This window comes from Myxocyprinus asiaticus, chromosome 6 (assembly GCF_019703515.2).
Source record: "Myxocyprinus asiaticus isolate MX2 ecotype Aquarium Trade chromosome 6, UBuf_Myxa_2, whole genome shotgun sequence".
In the NCBI taxonomy this organism is placed as follows: domain Eukaryota; kingdom Metazoa; phylum Chordata; class Actinopteri; order Cypriniformes; family Catostomidae; genus Myxocyprinus; species Myxocyprinus asiaticus.
Window position 1 is genome coordinate 11,430,443 of NC_059349.1, and position 18,282 is coordinate 11,448,724.

General features: G+C 37.2%; 1 protein-coding gene across 1 annotated transcript in view; it reads left to right on the plus strand.

Annotated features, from left to right (window-relative positions):
- LOC127441995 (rho-associated protein kinase 1-like) overlaps nucleotides 1–18,282 on the plus strand; it is a 102,044-nt gene that overhangs the window by 61,606 nt on the left and 22,156 nt on the right. Inside the window, exons 18-27 of the mRNA XM_051699620.1 lie at nucleotides 2,071–2,221; nucleotides 6,889–7,049; nucleotides 7,498–7,682; nucleotides 9,009–9,078; nucleotides 10,959–11,062; nucleotides 11,236–11,401; nucleotides 14,416–14,509; nucleotides 14,630–14,718; nucleotides 14,851–15,042; nucleotides 17,190–17,355. Coding sequence (XP_051555580.1) covers nucleotides 2,071–2,221; nucleotides 6,889–7,049; nucleotides 7,498–7,682; nucleotides 9,009–9,078; nucleotides 10,959–11,062; nucleotides 11,236–11,401; nucleotides 14,416–14,509; nucleotides 14,630–14,718; nucleotides 14,851–15,042; nucleotides 17,190–17,355 — 1,378 coding nt within the window. The remainder of the gene's footprint in view (nucleotides 1–2,070; nucleotides 2,222–6,888; nucleotides 7,050–7,497; nucleotides 7,683–9,008; nucleotides 9,079–10,958; nucleotides 11,063–11,235; nucleotides 11,402–14,415; nucleotides 14,510–14,629; nucleotides 14,719–14,850; nucleotides 15,043–17,189; nucleotides 17,356–18,282) is intronic.

The following is an 18,282-nucleotide window of genomic DNA, read 5'->3' on the forward strand; positions in this document are numbered from 1 at the left end:
ATGCGTGAGGGCAACAAAGGCTATCCCATCTGGTCCGAACTGACAGAAGGTCTATTGTGGCACAAGTCACAGAACATTTTAATGATGTTTATGGGAGGAATGTGTCACAACACACAGTGCATCGCACCCTGCAACGTATGGGGCTGCGTAGCTGCAGACCAGTCAGAGTGCTCATGATGATCCCTGTCCACCATCAAAAGCACCTGCAATGGGCACGTGAGTGTCTGAACTGGACCTTGGAGCAGTGGAAAAAGGTCGCCTGGTCCGATGAGTCCCGTTTTCTTTTACAACATGGGAATGGCCGTGTATGTGTGCACCATTTACCTGGAGAAGTTATGGCACCAGGATGCACTGTGGGAAGACGACAAGTAGGGAGTGTGATGCTCTGGGCAATGTTCTGCTGGGAAACCCTGGCTCTGGCCAGTCATGAAGAGTTCAAGGTGTTGCCCTGGCCTCCAAGTCCCCTGGTCTCTATCCGATTGAGCATTTGTCGGATGTGCTGGACCAACAAGTCAGATCCACGATGGCTGCACCTCGCAACTTACAGGATTTGAAGGATCTGCTGCTTATTTATTGGTGCCAGATACCACAGGACACCTTCAGGGGTCTTGTAGAGTCCATGTCTCGGTGGGTTGGCGCTGTTTTGGTGGCACGCGGAGGACCAACAGCATATTAGGCAGGTGGTCATAAATCCATAAGTAATCCATAAGACTCCAGTGGTTTAATCAATGTCTTCAGAAGTGATATGATAGGTGTGGGTGAGAAACAGATAAAATGTAAGTCCTTTTTTTACTATCAATCTCCATTTTCACTTTCACATTCTTATTCTTTTGTTTTTGGCGAGTCGCATTCTTCATGCACATCGCCACCTACTGGGCAGGGAGAAGAATTTATAATAAAAAAGGGCTTAAATATTGAAATATCTGTTTCTCACCCACACCTATCATTTCGCTTCTGAAGATATGGATTTAACCGCTGGAGTCGTGTGGATTACTTTTATACTGCCTTTATGTGTTTTTTGGAGCTTCATATTTTTGGTACCCATTCACATGCATTGTATGGAACTACAGAGCTAAAATATTCTTCTAAAAATCTTTGTTTGTGTTCAGCAGAAGAAAGAAAGTCACACACATCTGAGATGGCATGAAGTACTGCTTGGCTGAGCCTTCTGCTTGATCCTAAAGTTGACATATGAAACTCTCAAAATTCAATGTGAATATTTTCCAGAAAGTTTGTGTTTGAACTTGAAATTTTAAGTGGTTATAATGGTTGCTACGCCTCTTACAACCAGTCATTTTCTCAGTGATCGTGCCATTGAAATTCACATGACATGGTTTGCGGGTGTTCGCAGTTGTAGTATTAATAATAGTCTATCTGTTGCCTGCAGTGTGTATTGCACTTCACATCAACCCTTTACCTTATAGAGCCATTCAAGTTCAGACTCTTCCACACCTTAAAGGAATATTCGGGGTTAAATATAACTTAAGCGTTATCAGCAGAATCTGTGGCATGTTGTATATTACCACAGAAATTCGTTTTGACTCATCCACCATGTAATGGTAGTAATGCCACGTGCAATTAAGAAAAATGATTACAGAAATATTATTGTATAATAATATTAATATATTTATTATTATGCTATTTTTACAATGGTAATGTATTTCTGTGGTTTATTAATCTATTATTATTATTATTCAGTATTATATTGCAATAATATAATATTCAAGTTTAATGGGTTCCAAAAAACAAAACAAAAAAGATGAATATCTTGTCAAATTAATATACAATAATGGCAAATGTGCAAAACATGACCTAATTTTGGTCAAAATGAATCACTTACTGTTTTTTTAACATATGTGCATTATATCACATTAAATCACAATCACACTTTCTCAGTTTGATTATTTATTTTTTTTTGTCCAAATCATGCATCCCTATTTTAAACCCTCCAGAGAATACCTTGCTCCATAGACTTCCATTAGGCCCAGTGTTTTTTTTACCGTCATTGTTTAAAGTTCAGTCATTGTTTATTGTGTAATGTGCATTACTCTTTGTTCTGTCTCTGTTCAGGAGAAGAACAGTCTGGAAATCGACCTGAACTACAAGCTGAAGACTCTGCAGCAGCGTCTGGACCAGGAACTGACTGAGCACCGTGTCACCAGAGCTCAGCTCACAGACAAATACGAGTCCATCGAGGAGGCAAAGTCAGCTGCTATGCATGGTATGTCTGTGTGCCAGATGCACCACACCCATCTGTGCCACCTGTGCCTGGTCCTGCTCTAGGGCACTTTACTTTGACAGCATGCCCAGACACTGTACAGCATCTTATTCAGCTGCGTGCCTAGACACTGCCTCATAGAATCACACTCACAGATATGGAGGACCAGAATTCCTCTTCATTAAAAAAAATGAGTGTTTTTATCCTTTGTTCTTTCAATAGAAGGACAATAAAGATAGACAAAGCTCTCTCTGTGGTGCAGTTAGACAATTACAGTTTACAAAGAAATATAAAAACATCTCTCCACCATATGACATGATTGGAATTTTATGTGCTCTTAAAGGAATAGTTCACCCAAAAATGATAATTCTCTCATCATTTACTCACCATTATGCTGTCTCAAACTCGTATGACTTTCTTTCTACTGTGGAACACTAACAAAGATATTTTGAAGGAAATATGATGTGAATATATCCATACAATACAAGTCAATGGGGTCCAAAAAAGGACATTCAAGCTCCAAAAAGGACATAAAGGCTGCTCTGTGCATGTGTCAAGTGTGAAGATGTGTAATCTAGCTTGTAATCGTGATCGCCAAGAAGACTGCAGATGTCAAGATTTGTAGTCAAAAAGGAGTTACATTTTGGTCTGTTCTCACCCAAAACTGATCGTATCGCTTCAGAAGACATTTATTAAACCACTCAAGTCGTATGGATTACTTTTATGCTGCTTTTAATGTCCTTTTTGGAGCTGAAAGTTTTGAACCCCATGGACTTGCATTGTATGGACAGAAACGCATCATATTCTGCATATTCTGTGTTCTGCAGAAGAAAAGAAAATGATGAGTAAATCATGAGAGAATTATGATTCTGTGGTGAACTATTCCTTTAATTGACTTCTCCCCAAATGTATCAAAGTCTCAAGCATATGTGTAGAGGAGTTTTGCAATACATAACACACAATTTTTGATTTTTAATGATATAGAATTTATGGCAGACACTGATAGGTGATAATTATTTTGTTATAGCTGTTATTATAAATCTATCCTTTTTTTTTTTTTTTAAATGTTCATTGCTCACATTGAAGCGTTTTGAAGCTTTAATGTGCTTTGAAGTGCAATTGGGCATGAAAACATTTAGGGAAACATCAGTATAGAATTTTTTTCTAAAGCAGTTTAAAAGCCTTTTTTTATTATTATTTAATGCTAATAACCAGTATTGTACCTAATACATACATACATACATATATATATATATATATATATATATATATATATATATATATATATTTAACACGTTAAATTTTCTTAATTGTGATTAAAGCATTTACAGTTAATACAGCATAAACACTGGTGTGAAGGGCGGATCCTTTGTAAGGTGTCTGCCTGGAGTCATTACACTGATGCACACGTCACAGCACCAGAGCTCTTCTACCAAGTTGAACCTACAAGCTTAGCATAAAATAGCATAACGTGGCGGTCCCATAGACATTATATGGGCGGAATTGTCTTAACACGCTAGTTGACTGTTATGCTCTCTCCTATGATGTAGCTGCAGAGGTAATCAGTAACCTTTGTAATTTGTTCGCCCAGAGTCATTACACTGATGCACACACCACAGTGCCAGAGCCCTTCTACCAAGCTTAGCATAAAATAGCATAGCACGGCGGTCCCATAGACATTCTAGTTGACTGTTACTCTCTCTCCTATGATAGAGCCGCAGAGATTGTTATCTCAGTAAATAAAAGAATCTCTGACAGCTCTTCCCTGTCAGTGATAAATGATGGAGAAAGGACATTTGAACTCTATTTGATGTACAAAACAAAACAAGCTAAGATGGATCTTGTGAAAGAAATCAAGTATTTTTCAGCCTATGTTTTAATTACCACAGAAGCACACCAAATCTAAACTATCACCAAAATGTAGAATGAGACATTTATGTTTGCAAGCTTTTTTCATGGCGAGTTCAAAGCATACTCGGCGCTGGCGTTACTGCTCTGACACGAATCATGAATGCAGCTGCACTATTGCTGTAACAAAGCGGATACCCACAGTCTACCGTTCGGCAGATTAATATTGTGGAGGATGACAGTTTATTGGATTTAACGCCCATTGCAATGAATATGCAACCTATGTGGGGACTAGTTTTTTCAGTTAGTCAAACTCCCACTTAGACTTTGGGAAACGTTTAATGTTACTTGAATTGGTGCTATTTGAGTGCATTCTCTTTATATTGTGGAAAGCTTTGACTGGAAAATGTTAATAATGCATTATATTGCTACATATTTTTTTGTTTTCTTTCCTAGGATGGAAATAAATTAATTTTGACAGGAAAAGAAGTATATAGTGTCAAATCGCAGCACTTTTAAAATCTGCGATTATTTATGATTAACTACAAAAAATTATGCGATTTAATCACGATTACAAAATTTAATCGACTGACAGCACTAATATATATATATATATATATATATATATATATATATATATATATACTGTGTATACAGTTGAAGTCAGAAGTTTACATACACATTAGCCAAATACATTTAATCTCAGTTTTTCACAATTCCTGACATTTAATCAGAAAACATTCCCTGTCTTAGGTCAGTTAGGATCACTATTTTAAGAATGTGAAATGTCAGAATAATAGTAGAGAGAATGATTTATTTCAGCTTTTATTTCTTTCATCTCATTCCCAGTGGGCCAGAAGTTTACAGACACTTTGTTAGTATTTGGTAGCATTGCCCTTTAAATTGTTAAACTTGGGTAGCCTTCCACAAGCTTCTCACAATAAGTTGCTGGAATTTAGGCCCATTCCTCCAGACAGAACTGTTGTAACTGGGTCAGGTTTGTAGGCCTCCTTGCTCGCACACGCTTTTTCAGTTCTGCCCACAAATTTTCTATCGGATTGAGGTCAGGGCTTTGAGATGGCCACTCCAATACCTTGACTTTGTTGTCCTTAAGCCATTTTGCCACAACTTTGGAGGTATGCTTGGGGTCATTGTCCATTTGGAAGACCCATTTGCGACCGAGCTTTAACTTCCTGGCTGATGTCTTGAGATGTTGCTTCAATATATCCACATAATTTCCCTTCCTCATGATGCCATCTATTTTGTGAAGTGCACCAGTCCCTCCTGCAGCAAAGCACCCCCACAACATGATGCTGCCACCCCCATGATTCACGGTTGGGATGGTGTTCTTCAGCTTGCAAGCCTCACCCTTTTTCCTCCAAACATAATGATGGTCATTATGGCCAAATAGTTTAATTTTTGTTTCATTAGATCTGAGGACATTTCTCCAAAAAGTAAGATCTTTGCCCCCATGTGCACGTGCAAACTGTAGTCTGGCGTTTTTATGGTGGTTTTAGAGCAGTGGCTTTTTCCTTGCTGAGCAGCCTTTCAGATTATGTCGATATAGGACTCGTTTTGCTGTGGATATAGATACTTGTCTACCTTTTTCCTCCAGCATCTTCACAAGGTCCTTTGCTGTTGTTCTGGGATTGATTTGCACTTTAGGAGACAGAATAAGCGGTATGATGGCTGCGTGGTCCAATGGTGTTTATATTTGCGTACTGTTGTTTGTACAGATGAACGTGGTACATTCAGGCATTTGGAAATTACTTCCAAGGATGAACCAGACTTGTGGAGGTCCACAATTTTTTTTTCTTCTGAGGTCTTGGCTGATTTATTTTGATTTTCCCATGATGTCAAGCAAAAAGGCACTTAGTTTGAAGGTAGGCCTTAAAATACATCCACAGGTACACCTCCAATTCAGTACACCTCCTATCAGAAGCTAATTGGCTAATTGCCTTAAGGCTTGACATAATTTTCTGGAATTTTCCAAGCTGCTTAAAGGCACAGTTAACTTGGAGTATGTAAACTTCTGACACACTGGAATTGTGATATAGTCAATTAAAAGTGAAACAATCTGTCTGTAAATAATTGTTGGAAAAATTACTTGTGTCATGCACAAAGTAGATGTCCTAAATGACTTGCCAAAACTATAGTTTGCTAATATTAAACCTGTGGAGTGGTTAAAAAATGAGTTTTAATGACTTCAGCCTAAGTGTTTGTAAAATTCTGTCTTCAACGGTGTGTATATATATATATATATATATACACACACATGCCTGTTTAAAAAAAAATAATGAAATTAAGCATCAAAATTGTATTAATGTACAGTTTAAAAAAAAAAAAAAAAAAGATGGAGAACTGTTTAGCACTTTTGAAACCTGGAATAGAGTATACCGTGCAAACTGGAAAAAATAAGGTCTAACATGATCTGTTTTCAATATCTGCCTAATCAGAGCAATAAGATATGATCAATATGATAAACCATACACAAAAACAAAGAAAAAACACTAATTATGGCTGTTGCCGATATTGTCCCAAAAACTTAAATAATCAGTAGAAAAGATGCATAACTTTATTACTTATGAAATCTGGCAAAGAAAAGGACTATACTGATTTAATATAAAAAAATATGCCCTGATATTATGTGCTTCTAATATTGTGTGGTACTGATATGATTAGACACCTAATACTACTTATATAATAATACTCTATTATGTTTTTGAGCTTGTATGATCAAATGAGAAATCAAGTGTGGATGTGGTCTTTTGAATGTGTTTCACTCTTTCTAAAATAAAAATGATATCATCTGGTCTGTCTAGCGGTGGAGCAGAAGGTGTCTGAGGAGACCATGCTGCGGATGCGGGCAGAGAGCCGGGTGGTGGAGGTGGAGAAGCAGTGCTCAATGCTAGAGTTTGACCTTAAGCAGTCTGTTCAGAAGATGGAGCAGCTGATGAAGCAGAAGGAGAGATTGGAGGACGAGGTAAGAGTGTTGTCTGAATTACGAACAAACAACTAAGAGCCTTTTCTTTTTAATGATTAGGTTAAAAATCAGTCTCCAACTCAACAAGCTATCAGTTTTAATCACTCTAACAACTCAATCACTGACTGGATTGGTCAGAGTGACTCAATGTGGTTAAAGATGCAGCTAAAAATACACATTGAGAACAGAGTTTTGTCTTAATAAATGGTACTTTAAAAAAAGAGATGATGTTGTTTAGTAAATTGGTTAAGTATATAGTTGGAACCATTCATTCTTTCAAGTTCTCAAAGTATCATTAATGGAATCATTTTGAAACCGGAACAGTTTAGTGAAATCAGAATCATTAATTTATCCATAAGATTCCCATCCCTACAACAGGCTTTTTTTATAGACTGGCTACCATAGTGTTTTAGCTCCAAGTCTTTCTCGTCTTCTCCCCCCTCTGCAGGTGAAGGCTCTGCGGGTGCATTTGGAGCAGGAGTCTGGGAAACGAGCTCTGGCCCAGAACGAGCTGAAGAGCTGGGCAATGGAGGCCGATCGGTTGAAGGGATCAGAGAAACAGCTGAAGCAAGAGATCAATGCCTCCCTAGAGAACAAACGCTCCCTCGAGTTCCAGCTTGCACAGCTCACCAAGTATGACCTATGCCCTCTCTTGTCCTCTCAGGGTCATCAGAATGTGGCCACTGTGGACACTTTCCACAAATAGGTCACAAACTTGTGTTCTATTACTTATATATTTCACAAAAATCAGGGTTGCAAAAATCACAAACCTTATGTAAAATAAGGTTAAAATATAACAACTCATAATATTTAGTTTGACCTCCTAAGGTGTACAAACAATATTTTCTGAAGGAAAAAAAAAAAGGAAAGAAATTGAGAGTTTCGAGCCGTGTGTTTACCCTATTCGTGGAAAGTGCCTTTTTACAGTTCACTCATTATAAACCACAGCATATTAACAGTTCCTGGCCCATTCCATTGTCTCTGAGAGAAAACAGGATATTGCAGAGAATAAGGCTACATGTACATTATTCAGCAGAGACTAATTTGCCATATTTACTGTGTTCAAAGTAATAAATGTCCATGAACATTAAGCCTAACGTATGATTTATCGCTAGATGTTTATTTAGTACATGCATTTCTGTTGGTTTCATTTTCAGTTTGACACCAATTGTTAAACCACACTGGCCAAATAACGTCATTCCTTTGGCTCTGAGTCTTACTACCATCTGCTACTGCAATACTCAGTATCTGCAGTGCTCAGAGTCTTCTATTTAAGGGCATTATTGTAGAAAAGGCTATTATTGCAGCTTATGTTCAAACATGGCCAAAGCTGTTGACTGCCAATATTTACTCAGGTGGATTAAGGATTACCCTGTGTCTGATTCCGCCCACTTTGTTAATCCACCACCTTTCCTTCTGTGGAAGGTTCAGGTGGAACTCCCTCGTATGCCTAGAGGTTATTAATAGTTAACCCAGCTCGACAGGAGATTGACTGCTTAGCTTTGTCATATTCTGTTGTTTAAAGTCAACATAACATCAAAATGGACTTTATTTACTTTATTAATACATGTTCCTGGTCTTATTGTGAACAATGTATTAACTTTTCCGGCTCTGAAACAACTTTCCTTTTTTGCTCACATGTAGGCTGGAAATAACCAATAGACAATAGCCGAATAGTTATAATAATAGCCAAATAGCTATTTAGGCAGTGTTTTAGGCTACTGTTCTAGGTAATGGAGCCCTTTCTAAAATATTGTCAATCATTAACACAGTAATAATAGCAAAAAACAGATTTGAAAAAGAAGTGTTACCATTGGGAGTCAATGGCTAAGTCTGGTGGAGCCTAGCAAAATGATGGAAATTACTTGCAACACCTTTAACTTGTGAAGTTTGAATGACTGAATGCACATTGTTTGTGGAGCTGAAGAGGTTGTGACTGATTGAACTGTATGTCCTCAGGCAGTACAGAGGGAATGAAGGTCAGATGAGGGAACTTCAAGACCAGCTGGAGGCTGAGCAGTATTTCTCAGTGAGTATCACAGACTGATCAACATGCTTCCATTCTTAAGCCCAGAGTATACTTTGGTTTTGACGCGAATGCTTGGTGTCTGCTAACAGTCGAACGCTAGCCTTCATTTGACCACGCGCATACACAGGCATTTGGTGCATGCACGCTACGACTGCTATGAGATACTGGACTATTTCTCTTCAGGAGTTTAGACATATAAAGATGTCTTTAGTCATTCAGACTCGAGTTACACAAATACAGGTATCTCCTGACCTCTTCACACACGCGTTCTTGACATGCACATCCACTATTGTTGTTTCCACATTCGTCTCCTGTTGTTTACCTGTGATTCAATTTTCTAGCACTACTTTGTGACAGCAGCGGCTCAACTGTGAGTGTTGCCACCTTGTGGACCCACTAAGTACTGCACATAATTCCAGGTACATGCGCATATTCGCGGTTAGGAAAATCAGGCTGCATGCGTTCAGTGCTCAAGCACTCTGCTGATGAAGAAATTTGCATCTGCGTCTGACTGAAGTATTCTTTGGGCTTCACTCTTTCCTCACAAGATGAAAAAAACAGAGGTCGACCGATAGTGGATTTTGCCAATAACGATAACTAAGGTGGTGGAAGGACAAATAACTGATTAATCAGCTTTTAAATCGATTTCTAGAATGTCAAAAAAGTTTCTTATTCTTTCTTTACTATGGTGGACAAAGACATAGAGTCCAAAATTAATAAAATCCCAGATGCTTTTTTTTTTTTTTTTTTTTTTCTTTTTCAACCAAAAAAATATTTGGTGCATAGCAGGGGTCTCTTAAGTATAAACACACCAGGGACTTTTATTTTGAAATGATGAAAAAACTATCGGCAACTATCTGCATACATTTTTGCAGATAACCGATAGTTCCCAAAAGTAACTATCGGCACCGATTAATCGGTAAAACCAATATATTGGTCTATCTCTAGAAAAGCATCATTACATTACAGCACTCTTCATTGTGTGTATTGCTATTATACAACAGTTCAACAAACATGTAAATAATTATAATTAACTTGCATTTCATACAAAAACTGGTCAGTTAGTTTTTTGTTTTTTTTCTCCGCCAGCAAAAGAAGCCAAAGCATCAAGCACCACTCACTCTCTGCACTGCTCTCACGCTAGAAGTGTTTTGTTCATAAACAAGTCAAGATTAATCATTCTCGTTCCCTTCCATTGTGTTGGTGGAGAACAACATTTTTTAATGATCAGTTGAGTCGATGATCGATTGACTCACTTATAACACAAAAGACTCTCATTTGTTTCCACCTACTGGTGTAAATATGCAATTTGCAGAAATGGTAAATGGACAGATCAGTGAATGAAATTAAAATGAATGATGAATCAAAATCCTCACCTATTTGGAAAGCCACAAACATGGAGAAGTTGAGTAATACAAACTGTTAAGCATCCCAGTGCTGTTAGACTGTATATCAGCACTTTTGGAATGCAGCTGAACCAGAACAAACTTTTGTGTGTGTGTGTGTGTTTTATATATATATATATATATATATATATATATATATATATATATATATATATATATTTATTTCAAATAAGTCAAGCCACATCTGAATGCCAGTGAATGTATATAAATAGTGGGGGCGCTTTTGGTTGCATTTTATTTTGGGATTTGTGTTGATGCCCGGAGAACATTGCCACCCTAAATAAATACCTATGCTACATTCTGCCGCTGGCTCTTGAAATAAATTTCACTAAACCCCTAGAATTCTTCTCACATTACGGCTTGTTATAACAGCTGGCTATGACAGATTTATGTTATGTTTAAAGACTTAGTATCACACCATGAAAAGAAATCAATGTGTACATTTTTTGATTCTCAAGCAATTGTTTATTTCAGACACTCTATAAAACTCAGGTGAAGGAGCTGAAAGAGGAGATTGAGGAGAGGAACCGACAAATCCAGGAGACTCATAGAAAAGTCCAGGAGCTGCACTCTGAGAAGTAAACCTGTTTATAAAGTAACATCTGTACAAGGACTGATAAAATGGGAGCCAAAGACTGACATCTTGAGACATTGAAATATTGTTCAGACTGAATTAATTTTTTGTTATATGCTGCACCAAATCATCTGTGCGGTGTTGTCCAGAGTCAAACCATTTATGTGTTTGTTGTAGGGAGTCGCTCTCTGCTCAGTTGGACTTCACTGTGACGAAGGCCGAGTCGGAGCAGTTGGCCCGGGCACTACAGGAGGAGCAGTGTTTTGAGCTCTCTCAGGAGAACAAGAAAGCTGCCGCCCGCTACAAACAAGAGATCTCTGATAAGGACTCAACCATCACGCGGGTCTGTAGAGCATCTTTGAATCTGAGTACTTCATCCATGTGGTTGTGTGTTCTATTATGTAGGATTTTTCAATATATTTGTATGTATTTATTAGTGCTGTCAGTCAATTAAATTTTTTTAATCGTGATTAATCGATTATTTTCTTTGCTTTTTGTAGTTAATCACGATTAATCGCAGATTTTAAAAGTGCTGATATTTGACACTATATACTTATTTTCTTGTCAAAATTCATTTATTTCCATCTTTGGAAAGAAAACAAAACAATATGTAGCAATATAATGCTTTAGTATCATTTTCCAAACAAAGCCTACAACAATATAAAGATAGAAATGCACTAAAATATCACCAATTCAAGTCACATAGTCTAAGTGGGAGTTTGAATAATTAAAAGAACTTGTCCCCACATAGGTTGCATATTATTCATTGCAATGGGCATTAAATCTCTTAAACTCTCATCCTCCACAATATTAATCTGCCAGTAGACTGTGGCTATCCACTTTCCTACAGCAATCGTGAAGCTGCGTCCATGATTCACGTCAGAGTGTCAACGTCAGTGACGAGTGGCACTTTGAACTCACCATGAAAAGTTCTTGCAGACAAAAACGTCTCATTCTGCGTTTTGGTGATAGTTAAGAGTTGGTGTGCTTCTGTGGTAATTAAAACATGCCTAACATTGGCTGAAAAATACTTAATTTCTTTCACAAGTCTCATCTGGGCTTGATTTGTACATTAAATAGTGTAAAGAGCTCCTTTCTCCATCATTTATCACTGACAGGGAAGAGCTGTCAGAGATTCTTTTATTTACTGAGATAACAATCTCTGCGGCTCTATCATAGGAGAGAGAGTAACAGTCAACTAGAATGTCTATGGGACCACCGTGCTATGCTATTTTATGCTAAGCTTGGTAGAAGGCCTCTGGCACTGTGGTGTGTGCATCAGTGTAATGACTCTGGGCGAACAAATTACAAAGGTTACGCCCTTCACACCAGTGTCTATGCTGTATTAACTGTAAATGCGTTAATCGCGATTAAGAAAAATGAACGCGTTAAACTTTTTTAATTAATCGCATGTGTTAGCTTGTTAATTCTGACAGTTCTAGTATTTACGTGTGCAATATCATTTCGTACAGTTCTATTAATTAAAAAACAAGTCTTCTAAATTAGCACCGACTTTGAAACCAGCATTTCTCAGTGCAAACAGAGCTGCTTCTGTGAGGCACCATTAAGGTTAGGGTTAGTGAATAAAAGTAAATTGCAGGAGAGATTATAACTGATTCCCCTTTCACTTTTGCTGCAGTCTCAGTTTAAATATAATTTTGGATCATGTTGTGTGAAATCATGATGTGTATTGTATGGTAAGGTAGTTGCCGATACTCAAACTTGTTTAAAGTTCACCAAAGAATTGTAATTCTGGATTTACTCACCCTATTGTTTCTTTGACATTCTATCTAATATGGAATGCATAAGGATACATTTTAAAAAGTCTTCACAGGGTTTATTTGCATTATATTGCAAGTGAATAGTGACTTAGGTCTGTCAAGCTCCAAAAACAGACAAACATCATAAACTCATGCACTATATTCCAAGTCTTCTAAAGTGTTATGATCACTTTGTGCGATCAACCGAACTAAATTTAAGTTATTTTAAGTGCTTAAATAAAATATGCCGGTTATTTCAATAAAATCAAACCAAAGGGGTATGACATTAGGTCACTAGACCAGTGAGGTTTGATGCAGTGTTGGGAAGTAACTAACTAAAAGTAACAATGCTACTAACTAAGCTACATTTTTCAGTAGCGTGATAGTACTTCAGCTATGTTCACAACAGTTTAGCTTTTCCAGTGACAAGCTTTTTTCCAAAAAGTAGTGCATAAAAAGTAGAACCCTACATTTAGTTGACTCAGTAAAAAAGCCCATAACAAGTGAATCGTTTTGCATGAACAATTCATATACTGCAAATAAACCAGTTAAAATAAACGATTTACCAGTTCACTTATAAGAAGCATTGGGAAGTCCCTATTTTAATGAATTGGGCCGTTTTAGTGAATTGGGTTATTCGGACAGTTCATATAAACAAGTAAATGAAACGGTTCAAATAACCTGTTCACCGATTCAATTGAGCCCCTACGCAATCAATGCGTCTTCCTCTTTCTGAAGCGAAATATTTCTATAAAATATATTTTTTTAATTTATGTTCAAAAAGTTGCATTTAGTATAAATGTATGTATAGTTGTATATAGATCCGAATTAATTAATTATGATCTGATTTATTCTTATTATAAAATATATATTAAAAGATTTTCTTGAATAGCTTAAATGTAGTTATCTACTTCTTGTTAGTATCTTGAAGTGTAGCTATTTGCTTTTTTTTTTTTGTAGTTTGTTGTAGGGAAACTTCCATTTCAAACTAGCTTATCCGTCACTGGTTTGATGTTATCGACCTAGCCGCCACATTTGATTAAAGCACTTCTTTCTGTTAATAAGATTTGAGAGTGAATAGCGACTTGACTTTCGTTTAGTTCATCACACAAAGTGATTGTTTTTTCGATTTCCGAAAACATGGAATATAGCGCATTAATCATATCGATTACTTGTACTATGATTTTATGGTATTTATTTTGTCCTTTTTTGAGTTTTATTGACTGGAGTCACTATTCACTTAAAATATGGCATGTAAACACTTTTTCTATTCCATGAAAGAAAGGAAGTCATATGTGTTTGGAGGAACAGAGAATGTTCATTTTCGGGTGAACTATTCCCTTAGGCCACGTCCACATTAATATGTTTTTGCTCATCCTTATTAGTACGGTGTTTTCCTCCACTGAAAACGGAGACTTTCGAAAACACTCCATTATTGCATACTTAAGAAAACGGTGATATTAAGAAGCTGAAAATGGATTAGTGTGGATGTGGTCTTAATGTCCATTCATCCATTGTTTTGTCATGATGGTCAACCATGAGGTTATATGAGGGGTTTTAAATGTGATTATAATTAGCTTGCATTTGTTTCACTTAGCTTGAGGAATCTAATAAAACCCTTACCAAAGATGTGGAGATCCTCACCAAGGAGAAGACGGAGTTGAGTGAGAGACTCCGAGCTCAAGAAGAGGGTAATCAAGCCCCGCTCACTATTAGTCCATACAATTTATTGGGAAGAAAATCTAATTCTTTCAGTCATGTTTACAGTAATAACTGTTCTGACTGATTGTTGTCACCTGTCCCCCCTCTAGAGTTTGCAGCAGTGAAGGAGGAGGTGGAGAACACAGTCAAGGCGATCTATGAAAAGGCTCTTAACAATGAAAGAACTCTGAAGACCCAGGTATGACCAGACAGCATTAAAAGACAAAACTTTAAAAGGGAAACTATGTCAACCATTTGTGGATGTGTTTATCTCAATAAATGTTTTTGTATGGAGTTCTAAAGCTCTTTGCTCATCCTCTTGTTACTGCAGGCGGTGAATAAGCTGGCGGAGATCTTGAACCGTAAGGACATGAAACTGGACCAGAAGAAGAAAGGCAGCACCACTGACTTGCGTAAGAAAGAGAAGGAGAATCGCAAACTGCAGCTGGAGCTCAACCAGGAGAAGGAGAAGTTCAATCACATGGCCATCAAGTACCAGAAGGAGCTCAGCGAGATGCAAGCGGTAAGCTGGAAAGAGCATGTTTGCATTGCAGGTTGAGCTTCTTGTTTCTGTATTTGGGTGTTTCTTCAACTTCGGGCATTTTTAGCACTGTAGATGTCTAGAAAGTCTAGTTAAAACAGTTTTCACACTCTCACTAGGTTAATTTGTTTACTAACAGTGTCTAACTATATATGTATATGCATCGCTGAAGATTGTAATTTGTTCTGAAAGTCATGAAAATACCCACCACATGGTCTGTTCCACCACATCTCAAATTCTGTATTGTGTTTTATAGATTTCTGTGGTGGAAATTACATTTGTAACGTTTTTTAAATGAATAGGCAACTCCTGTCTTGCATAGGCCAATTTCATAGATAACATTTTGTGAATCTTGAATAAAAAATGTAATAAAAAATGTCACACTTTTTGCTAAATGTTCCTCATTTGTAGTTACTTTGGATAAAAGCATCGGCTAGAAGACTAAATGTAAATGTAAATAATTTGGCAAACTTACAGCTTGATTGGAAATGACGCCCATATTTTTGAATCTATTTTTTTGCACGTCTCATATTTCATCATGACTAGGTTAAAATTTTTTGGAAAAACTTGAAAATGTGTGTGTTGGAAATGAAACCACAACTGTGGGATTTTCACACAATACATTTTTTAATAGGGCCTGGGTAGCTCAGTGCCGGAGTTGTGAGTTCAAATCCAGGGTGTGCTGAGTGACTCCAGCCAGGTCTCCTAAGCAAGTAGAGTCACATAGGGTAACCTCCTCGTGGTCGCTATAATGTGGTTCGCTCTTGGTGGGGCACATGGTGAGTTGTGCGTGGATGCCGTGGTGGATGGCGTGAAGCCTCCACATGTGCTATGTCTCTGCGGTAATGCGCTCAACAAGCCACGTGATAAGATGCGTGGATTGACGGTCTCAGAGGCGGAGGCAACTGAGATTCGTCCTCCGCCACCCAGATTGAGGCGAATCACTATGCCACCACGAGGACTTAGAGCGCATTGGGAATTGGGCATTCCAAATTGGGGAGAAAAATATTTTTTAATAGTTTGATTATTTTACTCTAAAAATGTAATAACTTGTATTTGTATAATTAATTTTCATAGTCTGGGACAAGGCTAAAACAGTCAAATCTATATATAAAAGGTATTTGGTAAGTACCAAAAAAGATAGTAAAACCATGATAAAGTTTTCAACTCCTTTTTAATGTTACCATCATATTACAAAAACAAAAAGTCTGAATTTGTTAGTTTTAATAAAAATCAACCACTTGGATGAAAAAGTGTCAAAGTTAAGAAAACACCCTTATATGTTTGTAACACTGATAATTAGGGATGCCGTGATACCAAAATTTGAGTAGTTGATGCAGATACCTGTGAAATCTGATGATTCTTTGTGCAATTTTGATACCACATCTCCAGTCTTGGTTTAGGAATATTAATGAGGTTACTCATCTGGATGTTCCAAGAAGGTTGTGTAGCAACCTCAGTATTACCTAATTAACACATATTCATAAGATATGCTATGCATTCATCTTTGTAGAGATCTAAATTTTCCACCTGCATAACAAATAGCCTACTGTCGAAAACGGATATTATTTACATATTTCTCAGTTTTGATATCAACTTGCCACCAAAATACCAGTACTTCTGACATCCCTGTTGTTAATATGTTGTTAGCTCAGTATTATTTCAAGAATTCACTGTTTATGTGGCTTGATTATTGGTTTAATTACAGTGCTTTGAAGGCAGCACTTTATTGCTGTTCCTATTCCTATATTGATATATTATTGATATTCCTCAAACATTCTGGTTGGGGTTTGTTCTAAACCCATAACCCACAGTATTTACCAAAGTGTTTTGGTCTGCCATTGACATTGATTCTTACCTCTATCTGCACTGAACTGTGGTCTTGTCTTCCATGCATTTATTTAACCATATACTGTAGCTGCCTTTACGGTGTCATATATTGTGTTTTGATTTCATGCACAAAAGACAGAAAACAAGGCACATGCTTCGTGTCTTGACAACGGCAATGCGGATCTGAACCAAATTCTAAAACCTAAACTTACCTCAGAATTTATCAATAATTTACTGCTTTGCAAGCACTGCTATTTTTATGTGTTCATGTAAATGATGCCATTTAATCATGTTTGCAGCAATTGTCAGAGGAGTGCACGTATCGCAATGAGCTGCAGATGCAGTTAGACAGTAAAGAGAGTGACATTGAGCAACTTCGCGAAAAACTGAACGATCTGCAGCTCCGCATGGACAACTCCAGCGTAACCAGCTTGCAGACAGATGAAGTGGACTGCAACATCGCCGGTAAGAGCAACATTAAGCATACATTCACAAATTATGAATGGGTCAGTTAATACAAGGTCCTGTAAGTTAAGTCAGTTAGTTATAAGACACACACAGGTCTAGTTTTCATCCATATTTATGGGACGAATTTAAACATTAAAGATGAAATTATGATTAAAAAATATGATTTCATGGAGCATTTGAAAAATGAAAATTAAGGATTTTTTTTTTTTTGTTTAATTTATCCATATTTCACCAAGTATACACTTGCTGTATATACAACTGTATGTCATTACACTACACTTCGTTCATTGTATTTTAGATGACCATCTCATCTCAATTACCTAAACATCAAAACAACAATAGCCTAATTTCTATTTGTTTCCTGTTGCCACAGTAAAGGCCTATTCACACCATGTCTGATTCTTCAAATTGTTAAAAAAAAAAAAAATTGCATCCAAAACTATTCAAATTGTGTTCAGTGCCACATTTTCGTGAAGTGGAGGGGGCTTGTATCACCCTGAAGGGGTTTGTTTTGCAATAATGACCTGTCTGTACATTATTCCACTTATTACACAGCTACTTACTAAATGAATAGAAATTATTTTATGTGAGAAGAGAGAGACACCAGAGTGTTTTTACAGTCATGAAGCTAGCGCTACATGTATGTTTAGTGTTATAGTCATTATACAGAAGTATTTGACTGTGGAACGGCTCAAATGACCAATTAGAATAAAGCATTTCAGAGAGCCATGCAAGTAAGACGTACCAGTCCCATTTGGCTGCACTTGTTTGTAACCATTATGGCTTTTTTCACTATGGAAGAAGCTGAACTTTTTTATCCTGGCCAAACTAAAGCACCCTAGGCGAACAAAGCCGGCATTTATACTACGTGCAACGTCAATTTATAATGAGTTAATTGAGGGTGATATCATGGAAGGCAGTCAA